This window comes from Synchiropus splendidus, chromosome 17 (assembly GCF_027744825.2).
Source record: "Synchiropus splendidus isolate RoL2022-P1 chromosome 17, RoL_Sspl_1.0, whole genome shotgun sequence".
Lineage (NCBI taxonomy): Eukaryota > Metazoa > Chordata > Actinopteri > Syngnathiformes > Callionymidae > Synchiropus > Synchiropus splendidus.
The window spans coordinates 9,616,895-9,640,896 of NC_071350.1; the positions used below are offsets into that span (position 1 = coordinate 9,616,895).

At 43.6% G+C, this 24,002-nt stretch overlaps 4 protein-coding genes across 5 annotated transcripts; 2 read left to right on the forward strand and 2 right to left on the reverse strand.

Moving 5' to 3' along the window:
- The first annotated feature begins 9,175 nt into the window (after window positions 1-9,175).
- Window positions 9,176-15,103, forward strand: rps6kb1a (ribosomal protein S6 kinase b, polypeptide 1a). Its single transcript, XM_053846775.1, has 15 exons — window positions 9,176-9,423; window positions 10,132-10,175; window positions 10,358-10,475; window positions 10,548-10,616; window positions 10,702-10,849; window positions 10,923-10,980; window positions 11,607-11,707; window positions 11,782-11,872; window positions 11,942-12,032; window positions 12,111-12,218; window positions 12,282-12,344; window positions 12,966-13,043; window positions 13,128-13,235; window positions 13,393-13,505; window positions 13,578-15,103. The coding sequence occupies exons 1-15, from the start codon at window positions 9,352-9,354 to the stop codon at window positions 13,828-13,830; spliced, it is 1,515 nt and encodes a 504-aa protein (XP_053702750.1). The 5' UTR covers window positions 9,176-9,351; the 3' UTR covers window positions 13,831-15,103.
- A 413-nt stretch (window positions 15,104-15,516) lies between these two features.
- On the reverse strand, window positions 15,517-17,101 carry LOC128748801 (uncharacterized). Of its 2 annotated transcripts, none has more exons than XM_053847794.1 (2): window positions 16,910-17,101; window positions 15,517-16,825 (listed from the first exon to the last, which is right to left on the reverse strand). In XM_053847794.1, the coding sequence occupies exons 1-2, from the start codon at window positions 17,095-17,097 to the stop codon at window positions 16,339-16,341; spliced, it is 675 nt and encodes a 224-aa protein (XP_053703769.1). In that variant the 5' UTR covers window positions 17,098-17,101; the 3' UTR covers window positions 15,517-16,338. The 2 variants fall into 2 exon arrangements, with proteins under 2 accessions (XP_053703769.1, XP_053703770.1); XM_053847795.1 differs by having other exon boundaries at window positions 15,524-16,825; window positions 16,906-17,101.
- A 177-nt stretch (window positions 17,102-17,278) lies between these two features.
- On the reverse strand, window positions 17,279-21,519 carry rnft1 (ring finger protein, transmembrane 1). The gene is made up of 9 exons (XM_053847492.1): window positions 21,363-21,519; window positions 19,515-19,954; window positions 19,372-19,448; window positions 19,205-19,305; window positions 18,989-19,142; window positions 18,564-18,722; window positions 18,422-18,487; window positions 18,247-18,348; window positions 17,279-18,178 (listed from the first exon to the last, which is right to left on the reverse strand). The coding sequence occupies exons 1-9, from the start codon at window positions 21,386-21,388 to the stop codon at window positions 18,044-18,046; spliced, it is 1,260 nt and encodes a 419-aa protein (XP_053703467.1). The 5' UTR covers window positions 21,389-21,519; the 3' UTR covers window positions 17,279-18,043.
- A 253-nt stretch (window positions 21,520-21,772) lies between these two features.
- Window positions 21,773-23,899, forward strand: atp5l (ATP synthase, H+ transporting, mitochondrial F0 complex, subunit g). Its single transcript, XM_053847777.1, has 3 exons — window positions 21,773-21,941; window positions 22,221-22,381; window positions 23,696-23,899. Exons 1-3 carry the CDS (start codon window positions 21,890-21,892, stop codon window positions 23,792-23,794), a joined length of 312 nt encoding a protein of 103 aa, XP_053703752.1. The 5' UTR covers window positions 21,773-21,889; the 3' UTR covers window positions 23,795-23,899.
- The last annotated feature ends 103 nt before the right edge of the window (window positions 23,900-24,002 follow it).

Here is a 24,002-nt window from a genome sequence, read left to right on the forward strand (position 1 = left end):
GCGCGTAAAGGAGAGGTGGGGGTCGCTGACCGGTCTCCTCTCCCCCCCCCCTCCACCCCCCGCCGCCGTGGCTCCTGGCAGGGGAGAGACGAGTACCGTGGCTGGCTGTGGTCATCGTGGTATGCTTCTTTGTCTGTTCCATTGTCAACTCCGTGACCCGGAGTTATGTCAAGAGTGAGCGAAGGCCGCCTCGCTGTCGCAGCAGGCATCAACTTCAAACGCTCTTGCTGCAGTCTGATACCCCTCCATTATCGGAGGCTAAATATCACCCTGCATCCGCTTTCTCTCCTGTCGTTGTAGCAACACGTCTCTGTTGATGGTGGACTTCCTGAGCTTTGAATCCGTTGGATGTTTGGGAGTCTGCCTCTTGAGAACTCTCCTTCTGGGTGATGTCACCGCTCCCTCTTTTCCATGTTGAACACACGTGCGTCTGAAACAAGATGGATGTTTTGTGGAGCTCCCTTTCAGCTTATAGCGAGGATGTTGTTGTTTGGGCTCGCCCGCCTTGTTGTGTGTGCTTGTGGTACTTTGGGATGCAAGATGAGAAATGGTCCATGTACCACCCCGCTGGTCTCTTTGTCTGTCCTCATTGTTCCGCTTCCAGGAAGAGAGAGCGAGTCAGCCCTGGGCTACTTTACCAGATGCAACCATGTTCCAATCAGATCTGTGGGTGACGGTGAGAGAGACGGTGCGTGCCGTGTGTGTGTGTGTGTGCCTTCCACATTTGTTGCTCTCTCTATAGTCTTTTGAGGATTAAAGCAGATTCTGCTGCAGTGATGGATGAGTAGTGTGTCCGCTGAGCTGATAGTGTCTGGTTTCTGTCAGTGAGGTGGTGGTAAGTCCTTCTCTTTGTCTTGCGGGCTGAGATTTTTCAGCTCCTCGTCCTCGTCTTCTTTTACTCACTGGCTCTCGCCGCGCTCGGTCTCCTTTTAGGCAGTCATTTCCAGTAAAATGGATTTTTTTTTTCCCTAACTCTGTGCCGCTGCTGTGCTACGCTGGACTGAGCGCAGTGGGCGCTAGAGCAGGCGGGGGAAGGAGGGGGAAGGAAAAAAATCCTCCCCGCTCTCAGTGAAAAGCGTCTCTGCCGTTACCTCAGCTGAACCTTCGAATGAACTCGTTGCACTGCCCCAGTCACGGCGCCAGGAGACGAATCACTCGAGTAGATCCAAAACAGAGGGATAGTGTTTAGCGCGCCGAAGCCTGCACTGCTCACCAGCCCTGCTCAGAATATTCACATCTTTTTTTTTCGTCCTTTGGTAAGTAGGATTAACCTTTTTTTTTTTTTTCTTTTGCCGTGCCTCCTGTCTCTCTCGACCTGTCGGGTAGCTTATCAGACTGGTGTTGGCTTTTAAGATTGCAAGGCGACAACAGTCTGTAGGCTGTCTGACATTTCGGGCTCTTTCATCTGACCAGTTTTGTCCTTCGTCTCGGTTCCCTTTTAGAGGCGTGTGCGGCAATGTCACTTCCCTTTATCCCAACTGCCCGTGAGGCACCGTAGACACGGCTCCATTGTTTATTTCCTCCACGCTGACGCCTGTGTGGCTTCATTCGAGGGGTCTTTGTTTTGGTATGTGCTCAAATACAGATGTGGTGATGTCAGTCTGTTTCTTTACGTGTGTGCGTTGGCTCGGTTCTATTGAATTTGCAGTCAATCCTGGAACATTGTTGCAACACCATGCGTTGTGACACTCACACACAGTTCTCACTCCTCTTCCCTTTCACACTTCTCCTTTACTGACAGCTTTGCTCAATACACTTTTTTGTCTGCTTCTCGTGGAACAAAAGGAGACAAAGATTTAAAGGCGCCACACAAACATTTCAAAGCTCCTCTCCTGGCAGCCTCACAAAGTCCCGTTGTTCTGATGTTTCAGTGATGAGCTCTGTGAGTGTGTGTGTAAAAATGTATGTTCCTCAATTCTGTCTTTCAATAAAGAGCGAAAAGAGAATCTGTCTTGTGTTTATTATGCGGTGAATCTTGACCACACTGAGTCGCTGTTTGACCCTGAAGTCTCCAAAAGAATCTTGCAAGATTGAAGGGGAGAACATCACGAGTCTGCATCAGCTCTTATGTTTCACGTTAAAAACATGATCGTGTTACTGATTCGCTCTCGGCACTGACATCATCTCCATTTCACACTCCGAGTAAAGCCTCACTTCACCTCCAGGCATCAGGCCCAACAGTTTCACAACCACCACATATTTAAAGGAGAAAATAACTAAATACATAAATACATATTTTTAATAAGTGTAATGTTAACAAGTTGTGAACTCTGAACCTTTTTCAATGCTTATATGAAGTCAACAAACAAGCAAAGTACTTTTATTGGCCCACTATTTTACATACAATGAACAGAACTTGCATTAAAATAATGCTGCTGTTGAAAGTCTCCTACCTGCCTGGTTGTTTTGGGATATTGATATTCACTAAAAATATCATTTGAATCAGCCCTTTATAGATGAAAAAATATAGTACTTATAATAATAAGAGAAGAAAATTGCTGGTGTGGTAGCTATAATAATACTATGATGTATATTTCTTTATAACTAAAATAGCATGTTTAATCAAATAGGAATTCATATATTTGTGAGAATTTCACTTTCATACTTGCTGTCTGATGACGTGTGCAAAGGCCACTGAAGGGACCCAGGAGAAGAGAAGAGTTTGAGCGACCACACCCAAAATGGAGTCGTCTACCTGCTGGACCTGCCCTGCCTTTGGGCTGACACCTTTGTGACTCCTGTCTGACCAGGTGAACGAGTGACATGACACTGAGTTTCTCTCCCGGGCACCCCCAACCCCCCCACCCCCCACATACACACCCACCGCAACCACACACACACACACACACACACACAAAATGAAATGAGCTCAGTGACGCCCGAATCACGTGCTTCTTCCTCACAGTCCTCGTCCTCAGTGGGATGCTGAAGGGTCGCTCTCTGCCACACTTGTTTGTTCTCCACGTCACATTCTGTTTCATAAAACCTTGCTGAAAATGAACTTGCATTACGCTAGAACTAAATAAATCAATTATTACTCAATCATTTCTCATCTTTGGATAACTACGTAAAATGTTCAGAGACTTTCTGCAAACCTTGCTTTGGCATGCTTTGGCAGTAATTGAAGATTTTCACCTTAATAAATGCATAAAAAAAACAATGTTAGTAATTGTTACATACTGTAAATCTTCATACTTTACTTTCAAACATAATGATCCTAATCTTTATACAGGATTTGAGTCACACACTGATGCACATGGGAACCCTCAAAATTTATTAAAAAATACAATAAAAGTTACTAAATTATTAATACCATGAGATAAGTCAAAGAGGCTTATCTGCCTTGATAATTGATAAAGAAACCATTAGTTGTTAAAAAGTTAAATTATTTCAGTTAAAATGTATTCAATTTTAATATCTAAAAAAACTATACTTATGTGAGTATAAATTATGTAAAAAAAAAATCCTGTTACTTTAACAATGACTCTACAATGGAACTCCACAACCAGCAGATTAAATATTAAATTATTAAGTTTCAGTTTGTGGTTACATAATAGGTCTCGTGTGTTATTGTCATTACATTGTGTGCTGTTTTAATGGATATATTACATTGTTTATTAATTTAATTGTGACTGAATGGTTTCAGGTTAATAAAAATACCAGCAACACAATGTTTCTTCTACGTTTCACAAATGCAATGGCAGATTAAAAAATACTTCTTGTACATCACTTCACTTTTGTTTGTGTTGAAATTTATTAAATTCTTTCTTCATTTCTGTCAGCTTGAGTTGGCAATAATTCAATCATTAGGCTCCATAAGTAAAGCCCTTAATTTACATGAATTAGTTTGGGAACTTTGCTATGTATTTAATAGTGTAACTTAAAATAAGAAAATGTTTTATTATGAGGTGTTGAAGTTGATTTTTTTTCATGCCTGCAGATTTCATATTCAGGCTTCCATGTCAATGCAGTGTGTGTCAACATCCCCATTTCACCTGACTTCAACCGCACTAAGGTTCTCAGTTGGATCTGTCACTTCATGAAGTGAATTATTGAAATTAAAATTTTGTGTTTGAACAGTTTCCCGAGCACCATATGGAAGATCTTTCATGATTGAAACAAAACTGATGAGTCATTTTACTCTGCTGTCTACCACTGTTTTACTCTTTTTTTTGGGGGCAATGAGACGCTCAGTCTTTGAAATATTTCATGTCCAGCTTGAGGAACACTTTTACCTGCCCACATGTGCCTCATGATGGCCTGGAAACTTGCCCTGGGTGTCCCATGCCTCTCACCCTACGACCCCATTGTTGCAATAAGTGGTTGATACTGAACAAATCAGAAGTTGGCCTCATATCTATGGCTGAAACAAGCAGTAAAACGCTGTGATGTTCTGACTCTGCTTGTCCAAACCTGCAAATTTAGCCCAGAAAATTAGTTGTGTCATGACAACAAGGTCGGCTTTTTGGTCGCCTTTTATTCCTGCGTTATGAAGCTGTGAACTGAAATGAATGTACAGTATCAAAGGACGGTAGATCGCAGATAAACACCCTTAGTTTGGACCAGTAGAGTTAAGCGTTTTGCCAGAAAAAAAAACCTCTCATTTCACTCCGATCACATCAGATATTTGGGATTCACTCCCAAATATAAATAATTTTTAAGAAAAGAAAAAATATATATTTCAAATGTTTTGTTTTGTTTCAACATGTAGGACACAGGCAGGTTGTTGAGCTCACATCATTGTACTTTGTTAAGAAGCAAATGTGAGCAGAAAACCACATCATTTTGTCAGAATTATCACAAGGGTAGAACCCTGACCAATTTTTTTCTTGATTTACATGGCAACCGTTGTTGACGGAACTCAGGAGAGCGTCATTGTATCTGTTATACATCAGTGTATTCACCCAAGTGCCTTTCATCAGAAGTCGAAACAGCAGTTCACAGTCTGTGTGAGATGTTCTGCCAGCAAACCTGCGTCATTCAGGTGGGTCCCCGACACGCAGTGTGCGCTGTTGTAAGAGAAGAACGCATCATAAAACAAGCCTGACAGCGTAGAAATGTGCTGCAACACACGCTTGTTTGGAATGAGCCCACGTCACCGGGCTAATCTTTTGATTGCTGACATTCTACGGCTCCAATCTAACTTAAAGTGATGCCATCCACCAAATATTTACTGTGGAATGTTTCACTGCATCTCCAGCATTCCGCTTCTGAGAAGTGCCGGGAATACAAATGGGAAGAAGTCTTCACTGTGACCCAGCGTCTCACAGAGCTGTTGACCTGATTATTAATGATTTTAATAATGTAGCTATTAAAAAAAAATCATTTTGTGGCCGGACATGTTGGGCGCTAACTTTGAATGCTTCATGAAAAGCAGAGGTCCGCCGACTTGGGTCCATCCGAATTCTCACCGTCAAGTTCGATCAATCCGGTTGGAGCTCTGAGAACCGATAGTTTGTTTAACTTCAAGTGCTCTGTGATAGAAAGCAGCTGCCGGCAGTAATGACATGTGTTTTCTGTGTGTTCTTCTCTTTGATAGCTATTGTTTATGACTAAAACAGACATTGGTGGATGGTCGCCGCGCTCTGTTGTGGCCCACAGCGAAGCCTTGAGGTTGGAGTTCCGTGTCCTTTACAATTACTTAGCATTTAAACTGATTCTTGTGTTTGAGTTTCCCATCGCGCTCGCGGGCTCCATCTAAACTGTGGCGGCGTATATCTCATAATTTACTGGGTTCCAGTAGAGAACAGTATCATAACTCCACCAAACGCTGACTGATAAATCCTATCATTCAGTGCACTGTTGCGGGCTGAGCTCAGACATATAAATTGATCTTGTACGGTTCCAAAACATACTTTGTAAAATGTTCTTTTCACAATTTTGGACAAGAAAATGAATCTTTTTACTTGAAGAGCATCAGCTCCTCGAGTCCCAGAGCAAGGTCCTCAGTCATAAATGGGTCTCAGGATCTAGTTCTCAAGTGAACGATTCACTGGTATCACAATTTAAAAAAAAAAATGAACAAAAATGTGGAAATAATTCTGAATTGAAAGAGGCAATGGCCATCATTGAAAATCAAACTAACCTCAGCTTGAAATAAAAGAGAACACAAATTCAAAACGAATCAAAATTAGCTGCTTGAAAGTTCATTTTCATGAATGTGAATTCCTGGTCAGGTCTCGGCTGCTTCCCTTTTGTCTTTGCCAAAACACATTCACGCCGGATTGACAGACTTTACGAGCCAATACAGACTCGCACCGGGTGAAGAAAGCCCCCTCATATTTCACCAGCCTGTCACTTAGTGCGATCGATCAACACGCCAGACAAAAGGATCCGCTGCTGCTTCTGAGCAGAACAAGGCTCATCCGTGTTTGTTCGCGCGTTATTTTACCACGTGGATTATTGAGCTCGCAGGATATCCGTCCGAAAGTCGGGGATCCGACTGCAAATATCGTCTCCTTTCAACTTTCTGGAATATTTCAGTTCAACGTCTGAGGTGTTTTTAATGTGAATAAATTCAAGCATGGGTTGCAAGTGAAACCGTTGACTTCAAAATAATATGGTACGAAAAATAGTGACTACATTTCCTCACCAAGCTTCATCATCAGCAACTGCACTTGGTGCGTTCAAGAATCTGTGTGCACCGACGTCCCAACCTGTTCACGAGCAGCAACTTCCACCTGAAATGTTTAACTTAATTCCAATGTGGGTGAACTGAATGAAGGCTCCTGCGCGGATGGAAGGGCCCAGCTCTGTCGTTTTGCTCGCACAGACATACACTACTGAGGGCTGACGTCCATTTGAACTTAAATATCTATATTGAAAATATGATTTTACACGTCATATTTTAAATAATAGAGATATACCTTTATCTTTGCCTCCTCTTTCACTCTCACTCAGGCGATGACGGGCGTCATGGGGGACCAACAAATGCCCTCGTCTGCTCCCACCTGCTGGTGTAAAGGTGAACTCGCAGTTTATTTTGATTTTTCCTAACTTGTTCTCTGACCACGTGAGCCACACGAGGCCCTTTACCGACACAGCGTCCAATTATTATTCACCTTTCACCTTCACCTTCTTCTGCCGCTTATCCGGGGTCGGGTCGCGGAGGCAGCATTCAGAGCAGGGAAGCCCAAACTTCCCGGTCCGCACAAACCTCCTCCAGCTCCTCCCGGGGGATCCCGAGGCGTTCCCAGGCCAGACGGTAGGACATGCCCGGAACACCTCCCCAGGGAGGCGTCCAGGGGGCATCCGGATCAGATGCCCGAGCCACCACAGCTGGTTCCTCTCGATGTGGAGGAGCAGCGGCTCCACCCCGAGCTCTTCCTGGATGACCGAACTCCTCACCCTATCTCTAAGGGTGCGCCCAGCCACCCTGCGGACGAAACTCATCTCAGCCGCTTGTATCCGCGATCTCATCCTTTCGGTCATTACCCAAAGCTCGTGACCATAGGTGAGGGTGGGAACGTAGATCGATCGGTAAATCGAGAGCTTCGTCTTGTGACTCAGCTCTCTCTTCACCACGATGGTCCGATACAGCGACCGCATCACTGCAGCCGCTGCACCAACCCGTCTATCAATCTCACGCTCCCTTTTTCCCTCACTCGAGAACAAGACCCCGAGATACTTAAACTCCGCCACTTGAGGCAAGAACTCTCCACCAACCCGGAGAGAGCAAACCACCGTGTTCCGGTCGAGAACCATGGCCTCAGACTTGGAGGTGCTGATCCTCATCCCGGCCGCTTCACACTCGGCTGCAAACCGACCCAGCGCATGCTGAAGGTCCCGGTCCGATGAGGCCAGCAGAACAACATCGTCCGCAAATAGCAGAGATGAAATTCTGTGGTTTCCGAACCGGATCCCCTCCGACCCCTGGCTACGCCTAGAAATTCTGTCCATAAAAGTGATGAACAGAACCGGTGACAAAGGGCAGTAAGGGATGCCGTCAGGCTGAATTATTATTCATTTATATTGTTTTCTACCTGCTTTTTAGTCTCATCCATTCAGGCTTCACTGGTTGAATGCAAATTTAGACCACAGCTGTTGAGGAATTAACACATGATTTAGGCTTCTTTCAAGTCTAAGCATTGTGTAAATGAGCTTCTTAAAGCGCAAGAGAACACAAGCACGTCAGTCTGCCTTTCGGTAAATGCAAAGAAAACATTAGAAAGTGTTGTCTTTTTCATGTAAATGTCAATGTGATCGTCAAACTGGTCTCTCCTCACCACTTTTCTGTGCTCCTGAATTTAACAAGCCACTTTATAAAGTTTAATTGTCGACTTGAAGAAGACTGATTCAATGTTAAATGTAAAATAAATATGGTCAGATGGTGGATGGATGAAGAAAGATAGATAGATAGATATATAGATAGCCAAACTCAATTTCAGTTTTCAAACTCTCAATTTCTGCCCGTGACCAAGAGAACAAGGTGATATATAACATAATATCCAGAGCCAATCCAGAGGCCTCTGGATATTAGTACCTCTGGTACTGCAGACCGGGGTGGTCCTCCTGCACCACCTCATGGTGTCCTGTGGGGGGTGCTCCGCTCTCTCCGGGTCGGTGTCCCGGGCATGTCCTACCGGGAGGAGGCCCCGGGGAAGACCCAGGACTCGCTGGAGAGATTATGTCTCCGGTCTGGCCTGGGAACGCCTCGGGATCCCCCGGGAGGAGCTGGAGGAGGTTTGTGTGGCTCGGGAAGTTTGGGCTTCCTTGCTCCGAATGCTGCCTCCGCGATCCGACTCCAGATAAGCGGCAGAAGAAGGTAATATAATATAATATAATATAATATAATATAATATAATATAATATAATTGGACACTGTGAACATCTTGGGTTGTTTGATTTAAACCAAAGAAAAGACCTTTAATACTCAGGATGGAACCTGATCAAAGGTTAGCGTTTGTCTTTAATGTTTTTTTTTTTAAGTTTGCTGCTGTGACAAGTTGAATTTGTCAGAATCAGAATCAGAAAAACTTTATTAATCCCACGGGAAATTGTGTACTGAATTGTTTGGTGTTTGATTCTTCATCACGATGAAGAAAAAGACTGTCTATTGTAATCACGTTAAACTCGTCAGTTAAGTCACGAGTCGTAGCTGGCGTTTAAAAGCAAGACAAGGATTATTGTGTCTTTGATTCTACTAGAGCAGATGTTGTCCACGTTCTCAGTTTCGACCAATCAGAGTCCAGAAACTCGCAGACCACGCCTCCACACCGGCTAACCACGCCCCTAATCAATAGTACTCGCCGGGCCGGTGGTGGAGGCGCTAATCTAAGTGTGGGAAGGGGAGATGGACCAGCCGTGAAACAGGGGGGAAACGCTGTGCCTTCTGAGCGAAGTACCAGGACGATGGCCGGGATTTTTGACATCGATTTGGACCAGCCGGATATCGATTTCTCCGGCGACGAACTCGAGGATGAGGTGAGTTGCTGTTAGCTTCGATGCTAAGCTAGGATAGCAGCCCGTCAAGGCCTGCGTCGCTGGTGCTTCCATTTTCGGACGCCACCTCCTCCGCCTTGTTCCCGCGGATTCGAGAGTTGTCCCGTAAACCGCCCACGGAGTTTGCGACGCTTTCACAGAGGCAACCAAAACCCCACGCATGTTTAGCGAGTAAAAGCCATGAAACGTAAAGTTAAACTCCGGATGGGCTCGTGTCCCCTTCGACTCTTCGTGAGCAGTTTTCTCAACTGTGGCGCGCGCTGTTATATTCACGGATGTAGCACTGAAGTGCATAAAACAGAGTGCAACAGTCGACATTGTTGTCGAAAGGCTTTGGAAAAACACGCGTGTCAGAAACAAATAGAACTTTCGAAACGTTTCATCGATCGCGTCCGATGATGTGTTGCTGTATATCTCACATTCAACATATTGACAGCAGCTTCTGTATAGACTTTGAACATATGCGTGAAATATGTGAATTGTTTTACTATTAAGTGAAGACTTTAATGTCTGTTACGCTCTCAGTCAAAGAGCACATTGTGACGTCACATGATGCTTGATGCGTCATCCATGACTGGCAACGGCGTCACTCCCGAATACAAAACACTGAATATTATCCTGCTAATAAAACCAATATGGTTGAAATTTTTAATTTACTTAATGTTTAAACCTTTTGTTTTGCTGTTTCAGGACCCCTTCACTGAATCCATGGATGAAAGCAATGGCTATGAAGTGTGAGTAGAGGATGTCACATATAAGTCCTGGCACCAGAGCTGCCACACTTGCTAATGTGATCGCTGGGTGTGGTAACACCTCCGTTGGTTGGATCTCACGCCTGCCTACGATTGATGTTGTCAACAATGAGTGATCTCATTAATTCACAGTTTGAAAATGTGCCCTCACTTTTGGTCCGCAGTATGGATGGCTGTGAGAAGTTTGAAATCTCGGAGAACACTGTGAACAAAGGCACGGAGAAGATCAGGCCGGAGTGTTTTGAGTTGCTAAAAGTGTTGGGCAAAGGTGGCTATGGCAAGGTGAGATTCTCAGTATCATGTAAAGTAAGCTTTCATTGTCAATGACTCCACTAACTCTCTATGGTTTGGTAGGTGTTCCAAGTACGGAAGGTGACTGGTACCACATCTGGGAAGATATTTGCCATGAAGGTCTTGAAGAAAGTGAGTTGAACTTTAATGTTTTCAGAACAGCACGGCAACATCAAAGCGCTTGGTTTTTGATCCTGTGTTTCCACTCCATTTCCAGGCGATGATTGTGCGTAATGCAAAGGACACAGCTCACACCAAAGCTGAGAGGAACATCTTGGAGGAAGTGAAGCACCCTTTCATCGTGGACCTCATCTATGCCTTCCAAACCGGAGGGAAGTTGTACCTGATCTTGGAGTATCTCAGTGGTGAGTGTGAAGTAATATCACCCAGTGGTTTGGGAGTTTGTTTTCCTAAAGATTTTAATGTGTTTTATTACAGGGGGTGAGCTTTTCATGCAGCTGGAGAGGGAAGGCATCTTCATGGAAGACACGGCATGGTATCATCTGTTTTTATTAATGACAAATACATGTATTTTCTTGTTTTAGTTGATCAAAATATGTACTTTTTATTATGCTGATATTTTATTTTCCCTCCAATTTTACCGTGTTTTTCTTATTATTGGTCAAGTTTGTGTTCGCTGCCGGCTTATAGGAGCTTCACACTATATAAGTTGCTGCTGAGTGATACAAAACAACGCGTTGTGGGTTTGTGGGGGTCGACAATTTGCATAAGAGTAGAGTTAATCAACAAGTGAAACAAAGCTGGGTGTGGTAAAGAAGCCTTTAATCAGATTGCTGTCTCAGCTGAGCATTGTGTTGATGGGAGAGCATTAGCACGCTGCATGTTTAAACTGTTCATACACCTTCCTCCGAGAGTTTGATAGAGATATATACAAATATGGTTAACATTTCTTTTGTTTTCATGCAAATCTGAGTTGTGTTTCTATGACACAGCATTGCTAGTGAATTATACATGGTGAACTTTTTGACACATCTGCTGGCAAGAATCCAGTTTGACGTTTGCTCACTACCGAAACCAGAGCGGGTTGTGTACAAGTAACATTCCTGAAGAATATTTTTGCGTGTGGACTGACATGGAATGTGGTTCCTTTCGTTTTCGCAGTTTCTATCTGGCTGAGATTTCAATGGCGCTGGGTCACCTGCACCAGAAAGGCATCATCTATCGAGACTTGAAGCCAGAAAACATCATGCTCAACAAAAACGGTACTACTATTTCACCTCAACTGATCTGATTGATTTTCACAAGATTCCAGCGTCTAATTCTAATGTCTCTCTAGGGCACGTGAAGCTGACTGATTTCGGCCTTTGCAAAGAGTCCATCCACGACGGGACCGTCACACACACCTTCTGCGGCACCATTGAATACATGTATGTCTCAGATCAAGAGCATTGACTCCACTGATGTGTAGGCATGAGCTAAAGTGACGTCTTGTTCAGGGCTCCGGAGATCCTCACCAGAAGTGGTCACAACAGAGCAGTGGACTGGTGGAGCCTGGGGGCGCTCATGTATGACATGCTGACAGGAGCGGTGCGTGTGCATTCCTTGTTTTTGCTTTTGACTCTGATACATTGTTGCCGGATGCTTATCTTATGTTCTCCGTTACAGCCTCCGTTTACCGCTGAGAACCGCAAGAAAACCATCGACAAGATCCTCAAGTGCAAACTGAGTCTTCCACCCTACCTCACGCCAGAGGCTCGCGACCTCTTGAAAAAGGTGAGCCGTCCACAGTCTTTCTGAAGCACACAGAAGTTAACTTTCTTCTTCGGTGTGTTGTAGCTGCTAAAACGGAATTCTTTCAACCGACTCGGTGGAGGGCCTGGAGATGCTGCAGACATTCAGGTGTGTTCATCATACGCATCGGAAACCTTTCATTATTAGCCAGAGAAAAGCTGACATCAGCAGCGAGAGGTGCACATGTCTGTAAGAGGTTGTACCTCAATGGTGCCAATTACTGCTTTGCAATCACTCCACAGTATTCTGCAAAACTATTTTAGTATGATAATGATTTTGAAACTAGACAGTCAACAGTCAATTTATGGGAGACAAATCCTATTTTACTTCATAACCCAGCTCCAAATCCGGTTCCCAGAAACCTGCCGCTGACAAACGGATTGATATTCTTTATCTTGACTGTAGGTGGCAGCAAAGGCTGCTTTAAAATATAGACCATGGTGGGCAAACTGGAACCGTGAGCTGTGCTAACAGCCGACAGTGTTGAGAGGTGAACTTTATAATGGTCATTTCAATGGACCAGGTTTTAGTCAAAGAACATTTCTTCAGTTCTTGTCTGCTGCTTTGGGGTGATCTCCTTGTGCTAGTGCGGGCTTCCTATGATTTCCTCCCACGTTTAAAAAAAAAAGGATTCAATTCAACATTCCAATGTGTTTAAAGGAGCGGCTTATATTTCTGATCAGCGAAAAAAACTATGATCATACTAAATATGTATCGCTCCTCCTCCAGACGCACACGTTCTTCCGACACGTCAAGTGGGACGACCTCTTGGCCCACAGAGTGGAGCCTCCTTTCAAACCAACCCTGGTGAGTCGACTGTTCACACTCTTCCACTCTTTGAAGCTACCTATGACTCTTGGTTATTTGAATCTAACTGAATGTTATTGGCAGAAATCGGCCGATGATGTCAGCCAGTTTGACTCCAAGTTCACCAGCCAGGCCCCGGTGGACAGTCCTGATGACTCCACGCTCAGCGAGAGCGCCAATCAAGTCTTCCTTGTGAGTGACGCATGCGTGGTCTCCAACTGACACGGTCGCACTGTTGCTCTCAAGATCACTGCTGGACTGTTTCAATGTCCCACTCTCTGACTCAAACATGCTGTGTGGCAGATTGTAATGCAGGATGTTCTGATCTCCATCTCTGTCTCCACCTCAGGGTTTCACATATGTAGCCCCCTCTGTGCTAGAGAACGTCAAAGAGAATTTCTCCTACGAGCCAAAGTTCAGATCCCCGCGCAAGTTTCCCGGAAGTCCAAGGACACCTGTGAGGTGAGAGTGGTGTCCCGTACTCAATGTCACATGATTACAGATGAATTTAAAATGGAGGTTTCCCTTCTGCAGCCCGGTGAAGTTAGCCAGCGGAGACTTCTGGCCTCGGGGACCTTCGCTGACCTCCACCTCACCGCTGCTCACCTACAGCTGTCCAGATTCTTCAATGGAACAGTCGACGGTGGAGCACATGGATACAGGCACATTCAAGGTGTCGGCACCTCTTCCCATCAGACGGTCGCCGGGAGTGAGCGCTGGGTTTTCCAAAAAACAAGCTTTTCCCCTGAACTCCAAGAGACCCGAACATCTACGCATGAACATTTGACGTTTGGGTTTCATGAAACATTTAGGGCTTTTAAAATTCCTTTTTTTCCTTTCCAAACGATACTGTTGACGCCGATCACCAGCTGTTTCTGATCTGCCGTCGGGTGACCCGGCCAGCTGGAATTATGATGGTTTATTTTTCACTGCGAGCCGTTATAGTTTTCCACTGTGGCCTTCACTCTGGCCACTTTTTGCATGAGGCGCATCGCCAACTACATCTGTGATAATGGCTTGAAGAAACAAAAAAAGGTCGCTGGGCACCATCATCCTGTGTTACAAGTGCCTACGATGCTATGTTTACGAGTCACTTTCTGGAATCTGATCGAGCGGTTGGCACAGTTTTTTTTTTTTTAACAACTTTCTGAAACCTCGAGAATGAAGACAGGTGAGGTTACCAGAGTTCGCTGGAGCACAATTCTGAACTGCACCACTAGTCTATTTACGTTGAATGTAGCCAATTAGTGACCTTATTCATCACCTTTTTTTTTTTTAAATATCTAAATAAGATCTCAGTTACACATATTGACTGGTGGTACCATGTTCCGTAACGAGGTATTGTTTGTAGCCTGATAATCTGCATCAGATCCACGACTCCTTCATTTAAAGCTGCTAGCTTGGTGACAGCAATACATACTGACCATGCCACTGTTTTAAGCAACCAACTGAATTGGTTATTTTTTTTATTGCTTCATCTTAATATGTGAACAGTCATCCTCTTAAATGTTGGATTTGGTTGTTGTTTTTCCATTCTTTGTGTTTTCAGGACCACTTATGTGTTTGCAATATTTATTTGAAGTGCCGTTGAGTTTCTATTGTGAATTTTAATCTCTATGCAAACAAGTTATTTATTAACATAAAGGCAGCATTCTTCTATCATGTTTGACTTTTGTATTTTTCTCACATGCTTCAAAGTCCAAATGTATTATATTTACAATTCATTCAAGGGCGGTGTTTTTGTTTTGTTTTCACAGAAGCTTTTTGAGCTGTGACTGAAACTTGAATTTTTGTGTCGCTGCACAGTCCTGACAAAGCAAAAACAAATGTGTGTTTGTGCCTTGTTCCTGAGAGAAAAGTGTTTGTACAGTTCCATATATTGCTGTATATAGGGGAGGGGTCCAACACTAGTTTGTGTTGTGTCATTTGTTCACAAGGGGTTGTATATAGTTTGTGCTTTAAAATGTAAAGTACGTGTTCAGACTTGTTCTATTTTGTGTTTTACTGTGTGGATATGTTTCATCAACATGAGAGAATAAATGAATCTTGTTTGAAAATGATATCAGTCATTGAGGATTGTATCGGGACGATGATGTTCAGATGGAGCTAGAATGAGCGACGAGGACTAAAAGCATTTATCAATCTACAAACAAACAGTGAGACGTGGATTCAGGAGGAACAGGAAAAGGCCAATCAGAAAAGTAGATCTTGTTCCTGTTCTGCAAGACATGCAACATGAAGACACATTGTACCGGGCACAGCCAGAAGAGCTATTTGAGAGGTGTCCCAGAGATGTTGCATGTCTCAGAGTAGCTGTTTTAAGGAAGGTGGAAAGTTCACAGGCCGTTGCCTGCTGGTCCTCCTCTTCTGTCTGACCTTGTTTGGGCTATAAGACACTAGTTTCGAATTGGCATTTTATTCCTAAATCATATTCTATTTTTGTTGACCTGTAAAATAAACTGACTGCTATATATTTGCACTACCTAACAAAATGTGAGAATGGTGGAAAAACAACTTTCAGCCTTTGTGTACGATGTAAATGCCCACATTGGTCATTTATTTGAAGATGAAAACAAATGTTATTACTCTTGAATAAAGTGAACAGGCGTGAAAAAATAGACAATCTTCATTTAGAAAACACACCTTCAGACAGCTAATGCATCCGTAACAATTGGATGCCCACCTGCAACCCAGAAATATTTGGAACGCAACTCAGAAACAATGACATTCTACAGAAAGTGAATCATTTCCAACGCTTCAGTTCCTGGTTATGTGTGAGAACACATGAGCTGCATCAGAGCATTTCTTAAATCCTTTCCTTCGTCGGCCTCTTCCTCACCTTGGAAGGCACTCAAACGCTGTAGCACGGACTTCCCATGTGCTATTGAAAGTCTCTCCACGACTTTCACATAAATATTGCAAGGCGCAGCAGGTCAGCAGCACGGAATTGACCAAGTGGATGCCGCAGTCGATCCTTTTGAGAAGGCAGCGCCACCTTCCTGCCAGCCTACCAAAGGCTTTTTCGACAACCTCATGTCTTTGACTGAAGACCTGGTTGAACACGAGCTGACCTTCAGTCAGAGGTCCGTTGTCACGTAACCGCTTCAAAAGCCAGTCCTGGGATAAGCGGTGTTTCCAAGGATGTAATAGCCAGTAGCCACTCCGTTGATATCTCTGATGTCAGATGGAAATAGGTTTCCCCGGGAGGTCCCACAGTGTGGACAGTCTCAGGACCCGAGCATCACCGAAACTACCAGACAGGGCAGCAAACATGTTCCAGAATAACCCCGGTCCATCACAGAGAATCAAGACAGTCGTGTGGGGTGGTGATGGGTATACGGAAACTATCAATAGCAGTGTGGGAACCCCCATGTGTTCTCAAAGTGCCTGGCAATATCTCTGAACCGGGCTTCACCTGGAAAACGGATTTGCTCTGGCACCAACAGCGTCTCTGCCGCAGTACAAAACTCCAGCACACACCGCTGCACAGTAGTGATGCCGACTCCAAAGCGCTCTCCAATATCCTTGTACTCCGAGCCAGTAGCAAGCTTCCACATAGCAATAGCCACTCTCTTCTTGAACGGCAAACACAGGCGGAAAGTGGTGTGTCGTCTCTCCATTGCTGTACGCACTTTCTTGCACAAGAGGTTTCTTCAGCCATCCTGAAGTTCTGCAGCCACTCCTCATTGGTGAAGCCAGGGACAACAACATCCCACCACTTAAGAGTTTCTGTTATGCGCCCAGAGCGACGGGTTGGAGCGGTATCGTTTAGCGAGAGCCACCTGACAGAACAATACACAAACGTTTTAGAAAAGAACTTCAAGCTACGACAACGTGATTAGCATTAGCATCATTAGCATACCCACATACGGCGTCTTCTTCGTCTCCTCCGCTCCTCGGCTTCGTATTGCAGGATGGTTTCCCAAACTCTCCGATACTTTGCCAAGGTGTTCTGTCTCGCCGCCCGCAACCTTTCCCGACTTTCTTCGGACCTGCGTTTGGCATAAAGCCACAGGCCGAGAAGTAAACAGATCACAGAGTGTCTCTCATCCATTGTTGACATGGGAACCGCGCATGAATATGACGTCACAGCAGTAACCCCCGAACTGTCCCCCTCAGCCCGCAAGTCGGCGCTTTCAAGTCGAGTTGCGACGCAAATAACAAGGTACTGAGTCCTTTTTACGAATTTGAATAAAACAGTGCACACAACACAAACTTCTAAAGTGAAAGTCTTTATTGAGATGGATTGAAAATTCAGTGAAATTGTCCTCATTCATAACAAAATAGATGCCTCTCCTCATCTTTGGCTTTTTGTACAAAATACAACCTTAAATGTAGAAAAATAATTTCTGTGTAAATCATTCTCCTAAGAGGAAAAAAATGTGCATCATATTCATCAGTCTGAATAAGACGACTCACCACGTCACATCCAATGAATCAGTTCAAATATGTAGCTAGCAGGAAAGCGTAATACCAGTTCATACTTTGGAAAAAAAATATAAAAACAGAAGGATTGTTTTGCATGTTAAATACATGATCGATTTATCAAATGTTGAAAAACATTTGCAGGTATATAACTCTTTATTTTATATACAATAAAAAGGTCCCTTCAAATTTCTTATAGGAAAGGCAGAAGGTAAAAATAAACACCACCACACTAAGTAAAAAGGTAAAAGAAAAATGTGACACGGTCATGAACCTTAAGTGAAACTGCATCCAGGATTTGGGTGTTTATGTTACTGCATCTGGAACGCAGCGACATTCCAGAGTGTTCATGTGGGAGTGTGAGAGTTTAGATACATCCAAATAAAACACTGCAGTCAAACACTCCCAAAATAAAAATTGAAAAATGCAGTAACCATCTGATTCTTTTTATAAATTGCAGTTCGGTTCACAGAACAATCGTCTGGTTCTGATGACTCAACAGTGCGTGCAACATTACCAGTCAGTGGGCCTTGACACTTTAACATCACATTAATTGAAGCGAGGAGCTGAACTCCTCAGTAAATCTGCAGGTGTGGTGACGTCGCTCCGTCCCTCCAAGTGTACACCTTCTCTGTGATGACGGTGCGGCAGAGGGGGCAGCTCTTCTCACGGTTGAACCACAGTGCGATGCATTCGTCACAGAAAATGTGCTGCACAGGAAGTTGGAGACATCAGTGAAACTCACTTCATTAAAATTGCTTGTTGTCGCATCAGTCACCTGGCAGATCAGGACGCGGGGCTCTCTGTACTCTCCCTGGCAGATGGGACACACATCTCCGGCCTCACTGCACTGACTCCTAGTCGCTGCTGCGCCCGTGTGCTGAGCACACACACCCATCCAGGTCAATGAGCTGGCTGACATACGAGCACACAAAAGAAGATTCCTGACTTACCTCGCCCTTCAGAACCAACTTCACAGTCTTCAGAATTGACGTCAACTGCCCATACAGTCCCAAAAGCTGAGAGAAAAACAAAAACAGACGGTGGTATCACAACTGGAATCTGGTATCAAAGCTTCTGAGGGCCATATTGTACCTTCAATATGAGGTAGAGCAACGCCAGAAGAATCCCCAGAGTGAGTCCCGGAGCACCGTCAGCCTCATGGTAGGTGACAAGGTAGCGGAACCACAGCGGGACAGGAGCCATCGCTTGGTGAAGTTGACCCGTTTCTTCTGCCATCATCAGCCAACGACCCTGAACACAGACCCATATGTCTAACAGCTTTCTTCATGTTCTTCATGTCTGTCATGTTTTCAAATGGATTTCTTTAAATATGCACTCGGTTAGAGAACAAATACAAAATATCTTTACAGGAAGCATATGGGAGATGTGCTTGCATGATGCTAGCACATCTCTGCAGGTGTAATCCCCAGCATAACAATAAATAAAGCATAGTTTTTTTAGATCACATACGCGTAAATATTCTACCTCAACGGTACCAAGAAAAGAGGAGCTCTCACCTGGGCTCGGAAGGTCACCAGTGAGGCTGGAAGCAGCAGGATAAGGCACTTGAGCCCCATGAAAATGAACTTTATTACAAAGTTGGTGATGCCGACTGCCCATAAAACATCCCAGAATCCCAGTGGCTCATTCGTGGAGTTGAGAAAGACCAGGCTAGAAAGGTGAAATGTGACATTTGACATCAAAAAAGGATGATAAACAGTAAACTACATTACCAGTAGTAAAGTGCCTCCGTGGAAAAGGTGTAGTAGAGCAGGGCGGTAGAAGAGAGAAGGAAGACGAGCAGCCATAAACACTGTGGCTTTGAATGTCGCTCCTGCAGTAACAGACAAGCATGAATGACAATAATCTGACAAGGCAGATTTGGATCATTTGGTCTCACCTGCAAAAACACTTGCGTTTGAATGTTTTTATTCACGTACAGAAAAGTCATGAAGAGTCCAACTCCAACAGCAAGCCCTAGTGAGAATAAGAGTTTAGACCAATGAGGCTGAATGTGCTTCCTACAGTGGAGCTGGAACTTACCTAATGTGTGTTGGATGACCAGTTTAGCACACAGGATGACAAGAAAAGGAAGGCTTTTTTGAAGCCACCTAAGGAGGTAACGCAGCTCCGACAGAGAGGTACTGGGTTCTCCTGAGTCGATATCAGACTCAGGCGAGTCTGGCTCTGGCTCAGAAGTGGAGCGCTGAGCCCGCACGTGTCCATGTGAATGTGAGTGGCTGTGGGAGTGGGCTCTTGACCTTCTGGATGATGCTCCTCCGCTGGACTCAGTCCCTGTCATGGATACTCTCACTTCGTTGATCTCTGAGGTGGAAGCAGCGGCTGTAGACGGCAAAGGCCTGTTGAGGAGCTCTGGTTGCAGAGTTAGGGATAGACCATTTGCAGCTGCCTGTGAGCTCCCGTGGCTTGAATTAGGCTGCATTACAGTTGGAATCAGATTCGCTGGTCTTCTGAATTCATTCCTACAACATAAAAAAAAATGTGCTGAGTGCAAACTACCAGGATAATAATGTTACTTTAGATTAAACGCTTGTGTCATCCCAGAAATATAATTATCATTAATAGAATATCATATACAGTGGTACCTCAGTTTTCGAACGTCCCAGACTTCGAACAAATAGGAGTTTGAACAATAATTTCGCTTGAACGCCCCCGAAAAAAGCCGGAAAAACATAAGGTGCGCGGACCAATCAGCTGACCCCGATGCGCCCGCACACAATTGTTATTGTGTGTAACGCAGCCTCAGTATGCATATGTGTCCCGTTAGCTACATTTACTGACTGTTTTTTCTTCATATTGAGGTGTAAAACCTTTCCTGTCTCCACACTGGACCGTGGTAGAGTGTCACAGGGGAGGTGCTCGCTCTCCACACCTCCGAGGCTGGAGCTCACTCCAGGGTTTGATGTCCTGTTGTGGGCCGGAGCTGGGACAGGGATGAGGCGAGTCTGGGACAGAGCTAAGTTACTTGGTTTATGACTTTGTCACAGCCAAACTGCACAGAAGCGCACATTCAGAGCTGGACACGCACCGGGCACCTCTTCACTTCTGGAGAGACGTCACTCACTCGGCAACCCCTCCCACATGCAGCGGCCACACACATAGAGGAACAGCGCACCTGCAGCAGACACTCTACATTCACTCCTACAAAAGACTATTTTAAGGCTTGGAACGCATTCTTTCTTTTTCCATTCATTGTAAAGGGGAAAATAGATTCAGATTTCAAACAATTCGCTTCTCAAATGGCCGTCTGCAACGGATTGTGGTCGAGAACCGAGGTACCACTGTATATAATATCATCACACAAAGAAGGCCCCAATATGAGGAAAACTGGTTAAAGAAAATGGCTCCTATGATGTCAGCTGCAATCCATAATGTCTGAAATAGTGATCACGTTAATGAATAGCGATTATATTTAATCAATTTAAAGTTTCTGTGTCTGGAATTCAAGACGTGACTGCAGAGTAGGTTCAGTTCAGTCTAAGCAGAGGTTCTTCTTCTCATCTAAAATAAGGAACCAGTTTGCGGTGGTGCTACTATGGAAGAATTGAAATTGACAGAAATATGTCACTTCAGACTTTTTATTTATTTATAATATTACATTCATAACAATACAGTTGTAACCACTGGCACGACAGTACAAAACGAAACTCGAAGTCTCGACAGCCTTCCATTTTACAAACAAAAAGTACTGTTGAATACCGACGTACTTGCTTTTGGATCATGTTCTGATCATAACACAAAAACATGTGACATAAAACAAGAACATTCACACCAAAGAAGTTTCCGTCTATCGACACGACTATGACACCGTCGTCAGCAATGACAACTCGCAGTTGTTTCCACATCATCGAGACAAGAAAACCATCTCACCTGTCACACTGCACCCGGAGTTTCATGGTAAATGGCTCGTCCCCATTTATTAAGATTTCAAAGACGCCAAACGAAAATAAAAGAAAACAAAAAGCGCTCAAGTTGTTAGCTATAGACGCTAAGCCATTTGACGTTGTTTACGACAGCAGACGTCACTTGTTTCTTCGCTGGAATTCAGTTTGTCGTGTTTGGGCTTCATGTTAATGCTATCGCCATCTAGTGGTAGTCACATCCTCGCATACAGAAACGATCAGTATAATCTGTATGAATTTCTAAGCATTCCCAATGAATACGACTCCGGTCTTCGCCATAAAAAAATACCAACAAGACAACAAAACAACGGTAAATGAACATTTTATGCTCGATCGGATTGGTGTAATTTGTACTCCGCACCTGCAGGAGTCACTCACGCACCAGCATGGCACGATTATAACCAACAAGGAAGGCTGCGGCGCTCCGCTCCACTGGAGGTGACATTCAGTCGTGTAGCAGCACCATTGGAAACAGTCAACATCTAAACTGTTAAAATGGCCCAGGCGGTGCAGAAAATGGTTGCGAAAGTACCGACACTAGTCGGCGGTGAGTTTGGCCAACATAATTTCGGCAGTAGTTACTGCCTGTTCCGTTTCATTAGACTATAAAATGTGTGAGTAGCTTCATTGGCAAGCGTAGCCTAGCTACCAGCTACATTTGTATACAACCCTAACCTTCCCAAATATTGACCTTGTATCGTTTTCCTGTTTGCTGTTGGAAACGTTAGACTTTGTTTGTTGAATTTCTTCCATTATATTTCGATTGTCAACGTGCTTAAGTATCATCTGCGGTGCTGTAAACAAGCGTGTGTGTTGTGTCTGTCAGCCGCTGTCACCTACTCCAAACCCCGGCTCGCGACTTTCTGGCACTATGCTCGTGTGGAACTTGTCCCACCGTCTCCTGCGGAGATCCCCAAGGCCATTGAAGGGGCATCAAACCTGGTAAAGGCTTTCCAGAGCGGGCGCCTGGGTCAGACCACTGTGAAGGTAAGGCCAGAATTGAATCCCCCATCAATCAATGCTGAAGGTGGATGAGTTGCAACAGCAGCAAAATGTGTAGCAGTAAAATATATTGATGTTTTTGTGATTGTATTTGTATGTTTATTTCTAAACAAAGTAAGCAGCAAATGCACCAACACACTACCGATATATATATATATATATATATATATATATATATATATATATATATATATAATTTGTTTATTTTTTTTATTTATTTTTTGTTAGTATTTATCTGATATTTATTTTGGACATATAGTTTTTGTTTTTGGAAACCGGAGGCCTCAGACCGAAATTTCGTTGCCATAATACAGTGATATGTTTTTGTGCAATGACAATAAAGAAAGTCTAAGTCTAATAACAATTCATGAAACGCAACAAATACTCAAATAAATAGTATTGATTGTAAGTTTATGTTACATTCATATGAACTCTTTAAGCAGTCCTGATGCAAATTTTCATCAACTTATTTTTTCCCCTACGTTTGCTGTGGTGAAGTGTTTAATGTGAGCTGTGAACTCATTAATGTAGTGTTGTCGAATAAATAAATAAATTAAGTAATAATTTTCTCAAAGTGACCATTGGGAAACCTCTTATTAGACATTGTACGCCACAGGACTTCTGCAGTAATACTGCACAAGCACAGATGAGAGGCGCATGGGTCGAGCTCCTCAGTACTCACAACTACCCATTCAGTGCTGCGTGTCTCTCACATGATTCATGAAGGTTGTTAGATATTTGTTTGAAATAATCAAAAACCTTGAATGTATATTGTGTCTTTGATTTAAACATTGTGATTGTTGTATAAAATATTAATTTGTTTTTATATTTACTGTCAATATGTGTTTTAAATCTTAACTTTTCTCTTTAACTACACATTAATTACATTTTGGAGGTGTGCACGAACAGTTACTTAGTTTTTGGATGCATTTTAAGTTTGTTTCATTGCCAGATAAGTCTGCCAATTATTATAATATGTTTATATGATTCTCTTCTATTTAATGTTTTTATAATTAAGGCTCCATCTGCTTGAGTCAAAATGCTTCATTATGCACACTTACAAATGATAAAACCAAAGGTTAAATGAAGTAACATTTGTGTTTGCTAGCCAACTCTGTCCTCTGCACCAAAATATTGTGGAGTCAAAATTTCATCAAGAATATGTTATAGAATTTAGTCAAGTTAAAGAATGCTGTGTCTTTACTAAAATGTGTTTCCAGTTTTAGTTATTTAGCGATGTTCCATGGATTCATGAAAAAAGATTTCATAGTTACGTTCTTCATTTCTCCCCCTCTTTAGGACGCTTTAAGGAACGGGCTGGTGGCAACTGAAGTGTTGATGTGGTTCTACATCGGAGAGTGCATCGGCAAAGGAGGCCTGATTGGATACGCTGTGTAAAATTTGGACTGTCGCTCTTGTTCTATTTGTGTCTAGGCCATTGTACGTTTGACTTCCTACAGAATTCTTGGGAACCAATAAACAAATATGTATTAACTATTTGAACTCCGTTGTCACCTTCAATTTAGTGACCTAATATTAGATATTCTGTTTTACATTTGATCCAAATTTCTTGTAATATTTGAGCAACATGTATTTCTCCATTGTG

What these genes read in the sequence shown, in the direction of transcription:
- rps6kb1a (XM_053846775.1), top strand. Translation starts at nt 9,352, where the DNA reads ATGGCCGGGATTTTTGACATCGATTTGGACCAGCCGGATATCGATTTC. An exon ending in GAAAGCAATGGCTATGAAGT is followed by an intron (nt 10,176 to 10,357) that starts GTGAGTAGAGGA and finishes TTTGGTCCGCAG; the next exon opens with TATGGATGGCTGTGAGAAGT. An exon ending in CATCATGCTCAACAAAAACG is followed by an intron (nt 11,708 to 11,781) that starts GTACTACTATTT and finishes ATGTCTCTCTAG; the next exon opens with GGCACGTGAAGCTGACTGAT.
- LOC128748801 (XM_053847794.1), bottom strand. Translation starts at nt 17,097, where the DNA reads ATGGATGAGAGACACTCTGTGATCTGTTTACTTCTCGGCCTGTGGCTT. An exon ending in AGACGAAGAAGACGCCGTAT is followed by an intron (nt 16,826 to 16,909) that starts GTGGGTATGCTA and finishes TTGTTCTGTCAG; the next exon opens with GTGGCTCTCGCTAAACGATA.
- rnft1 (XM_053847492.1), bottom strand. Translation starts at nt 21,388, where the DNA reads ATGAAACTCCGGGTGCAGTGTGACAG. An exon ending in AAACGCAAGTGTTTTTGCAG is followed by an intron (nt 19,306 to 19,371) that starts GTGAGACCAAAT and finishes CTGTTACTGCAG; the next exon opens with GAGCGACATTCAAAGCCACA. An exon ending in CCCGCGTCCTGATCTGCCAG is followed by an intron (nt 18,179 to 18,246) that starts GTGACTGATGCG and finishes CTTCCTGTGCAG; the next exon opens with CACATTTTCTGTGACGAATG.
- atp5l (XM_053847777.1), top strand. Translation starts at nt 21,890, where the DNA reads ATGGCCCAGGCGGTGCAGAAAATGGTTGCGAAAGTACCGACACTAGTC. An exon ending in AGTACCGACACTAGTCGGCG is followed by an intron (nt 21,942 to 22,220) that starts GTGAGTTTGGCC and finishes TGTGTCTGTCAG; the next exon opens with CCGCTGTCACCTACTCCAAA. An exon ending in TGGGTCAGACCACTGTGAAG is followed by an intron (nt 22,382 to 23,695) that starts GTAAGGCCAGAA and finishes CCCCCTCTTTAG; the next exon opens with GACGCTTTAAGGAACGGGCT.